Raw genomic sequence first — 3,165 nt, 5'->3', positions numbered from 1 at the left:
TAGTGAATAATGACTTCAAAATATAGATATTTATAATCAAGACAATTTACATGGAGTAAAAGCGTGACAAACGCTTTTCAGTTTTCATTGTAAAAAGTAGTAACAACAGCAAATTCTCATGTGTTTCTGTAACATAAAGTTTGTCAGTATTTAAGTTTTAAAGCCTTCTTAAGAAATATAGCATTTATTTCAAGATATCTAAAAAAATATCTTTTTTTGCTGTCGAACGATCTGGATGCATGCTGCTTTAAAATGGAATGGAAATGTATGAAATTTCTTTGAATTCGTGATCTTTATGGATAGAGCAGAAAAGCGTAGGTAAAACCCGAATATGTCACATGATAAAAATATGTACGTATTTTGTTTTATAGCTATAATGAAGCACAAGGATAAACTGCAGAGTTCTGTTATAGCTGTTCTCAAGATATTGCCGGTTCTATGATTGCATCAGGTTGTCTGCATGTCGTCAAAACCGTAAAGATTCAAGTAACTTATCGCACATCTGCTACATACATGCGCATGACTTTGATCTCGCCGAGCGGGACAGTGTCAGTTTTACAGGATTTTGAATCAAACAGTGTGCGAACAGACTCAACAAAAAGAAAACAGATTCTTACTTCAGTTTATTTCTGGGATGAAGATGCATTTGGACTTTGGAGATTCGAGCTCAAATCTGATGGTAGAGTTGATTGCTTTATAAACATGACAAATCTCTTTTTATAAAAAAAATAAATAAATAATTGTTTGAATACTACAAACCTCGATTCATTTCTTAATACTATCGATAACCAAATCCTTATTTCAATAAAACTGAATTTATCTTTACTTGTGTTTTATAAGAAGTAATTACAAGGATGTTTGAAATTCTAACATGGCTCCGTTTGATCAATCAGAATAGAAACCGGACGATATGAAAGGTTAAATGTTGATCAAAGGGTTTGCCCTTTATGTACCAATCAGGCGGAAAATGAGTTTCAAGTTTTGATGAACTATCATTTATATGATGATCTTCGTGGAAGTCTATTTACATATGTTTCAAATAATATTGAAAATTTCACTACCATAACAGACGAAGAAAATTTTTTTTTAAATATTTACAAATAAGAGTATTGTGCGGTTGTCTGCCAAAACATGCTTTGATATTTTAAAAAGAAGAACTGATTTCCCGTAAATATAGCACATTTACTTTGGGTTTTTAATCGAGTTAGGTACACAAATTGGTATTATAACTCAAGCTGGTATTTTAAAGAATATGATTGTAGAATTAAGTGCAAGAATAGTTAGGTGCCCTTGTGTTAAAAATATGCAAATATCTAGTGTAATAGTGCTGGTTTTAATAATTGAAATCCATAGCTGGTGTTAGAAATTTTAGTGAAATGGACTCTTAATTTTGGTAAGACTAGCACTACTTTATGAGTGTAGTAATCAGTCTACCACATATTTGATAGTGATAAATGTTTTAATATTGTCTGGATAAAGTCTTTTAATGTATGTATTAGTAAACATCAACCTTCCATTTTAGATAGGGTTTTAACTGAAACATGTATTGTCAATAGCATGAATTTATTTTAAGTCTCTCATTGTATGTATATAAATGGAAGTCCAGCATGGTTTTAATCAAAATATTTCAATGTAAGAATGAAAACAGTCAAGGCCTTCTCGTGGTTTATTGTCTAATTTACCACGTATTTACATCGTTCAGGTGCTTAGATATTTACCCAATTCCTGAACCATGATAAATTAGACAACAAAAACCTCGAATACCTTGATTATTTCATGAAAATTTTTCTGTTCAATTAATTTCGTCTGCAATATTTTTATTTTAGATTTCTTCTATTTTGTACAAAAGAAAAATGAAACAAAATAAACACACGTATACAGCATGGCTTACACATGTAACGTTACATTAAAGATTTTATAAATTGCGCTTAACAACATTTTATGCTGCTCTATGTTCCACTTGCAGGAAAAATTAATGTGATAAGAAAAGTTTCACTGACATTTTTTGGAACTGGAACAGACATGACAAGAAAGAACACAATGTTGAAGGACAAAACTTGTGCACCAACATGTCAGTCTCTACCCAGGTATTCTGATCATACTGATATTCGCTGTATCATAATTGCCGTTGTTGTTACTCTTTCTTGCATACTTGTGATTATAATTGTCGTAGTTGTATCATGTATTATACACAAAAAGAGAACAAAAGGAACAACCCTTGAATCACATGAAATGAAAGACCCGTCAAACAAAGCCCTTATCGCCTGAAAAAAAAACAAAGCCAAGCAAGTGCGTTCTGTAAAATAGGGACGAAACATTTTAACTATTTTTGAAGTAGATCTCTTTTCTGTTCACGTGTGCAATGTTTTATATTTGATTGTGATAAAACGTGTATATGCTTTTGTATCTATCAAACTTCTGTATATTATTATGTGTCATTCGATGTGTGACATTTTTAAATTTTCAGGTGAAATTCTGAAATATTAAATGACAATGAAATTTTGAATGAATGAGGATGGTATTGTTTAAATATGATCAGCAATAAAACTACTGAAAATGTTTACATGCCTATTATTTACCTAACATAAGACAATGAGATACAGATTTAATTGAAAATGAGTAAGCACAGGAGAGCGACTGTGAGTGTATCAATATTAAGCATTCGTTGCAAACGTACTGGTCTGAAAATAATGACCGACAATTCTCTTGCTAGATAATACAAAACGAACGTAACAACTACTTCCTGCTTATGCAATTCAATGAATTTGCTAAAACTGTTCCTTAATTTGGCTTCATTGGTAAAAGCAGTCACCCTCTTTGCATTTGTTAGAGGGCAAGGGAAAGTTGAAAATTCTTTAAATATGCGTTCATTCCAATGCGAAAAATAAAACATTAAAAAATCCTATTTTGAGAAATGCCAGGTAAGTGTAGTGCGGATGTAGTGCATATACTTAGCACTTCATCATGTGAAATTTATTGCCTGCCGAATCCGTTGTTTCATTGATAATAACAAGTAAAACTCCGGTTTCAGGACACTAAATTTTGAGGCAAAAATGGTCCAAAATGCACGCTTCACGCGACCTGAATCATATTATCCGCAAATAACTGACCTGAAATATATGTATATTTTTTAAGCCTGCGACCAGACCAGACGAAAACATGTTG

General features: G+C 31.8%; 1 protein-coding gene across 1 annotated transcript; it reads left to right on the top strand.

Moving 5' to 3' along the window:
• Positions 1-382: 382 nt before the first annotated feature.
• Positions 383-2,542, top strand: LOC128553902 (uncharacterized). Its single transcript, XM_053535103.1, has 2 exons — positions 383-679; positions 1,967-2,542. Exons 1-2 carry the CDS (start codon positions 439-441, stop codon positions 2,266-2,268), a joined length of 543 nt encoding a protein of 180 aa, XP_053391078.1. The 5' UTR covers positions 383-438; the 3' UTR covers positions 2,269-2,542.
• Positions 2,543-3,165: the final 623 nt, after the last annotated feature.

Source organism: Mercenaria mercenaria, unplaced genomic scaffold, assembly GCF_021730395.1.
Source record: "Mercenaria mercenaria strain notata unplaced genomic scaffold, MADL_Memer_1 contig_4470, whole genome shotgun sequence".
NCBI classification, from domain to species: domain Eukaryota; kingdom Metazoa; phylum Mollusca; class Bivalvia; order Venerida; family Veneridae; genus Mercenaria; species Mercenaria mercenaria.
This window is presented reverse-complemented; position numbering and strand designations above follow the sequence as displayed.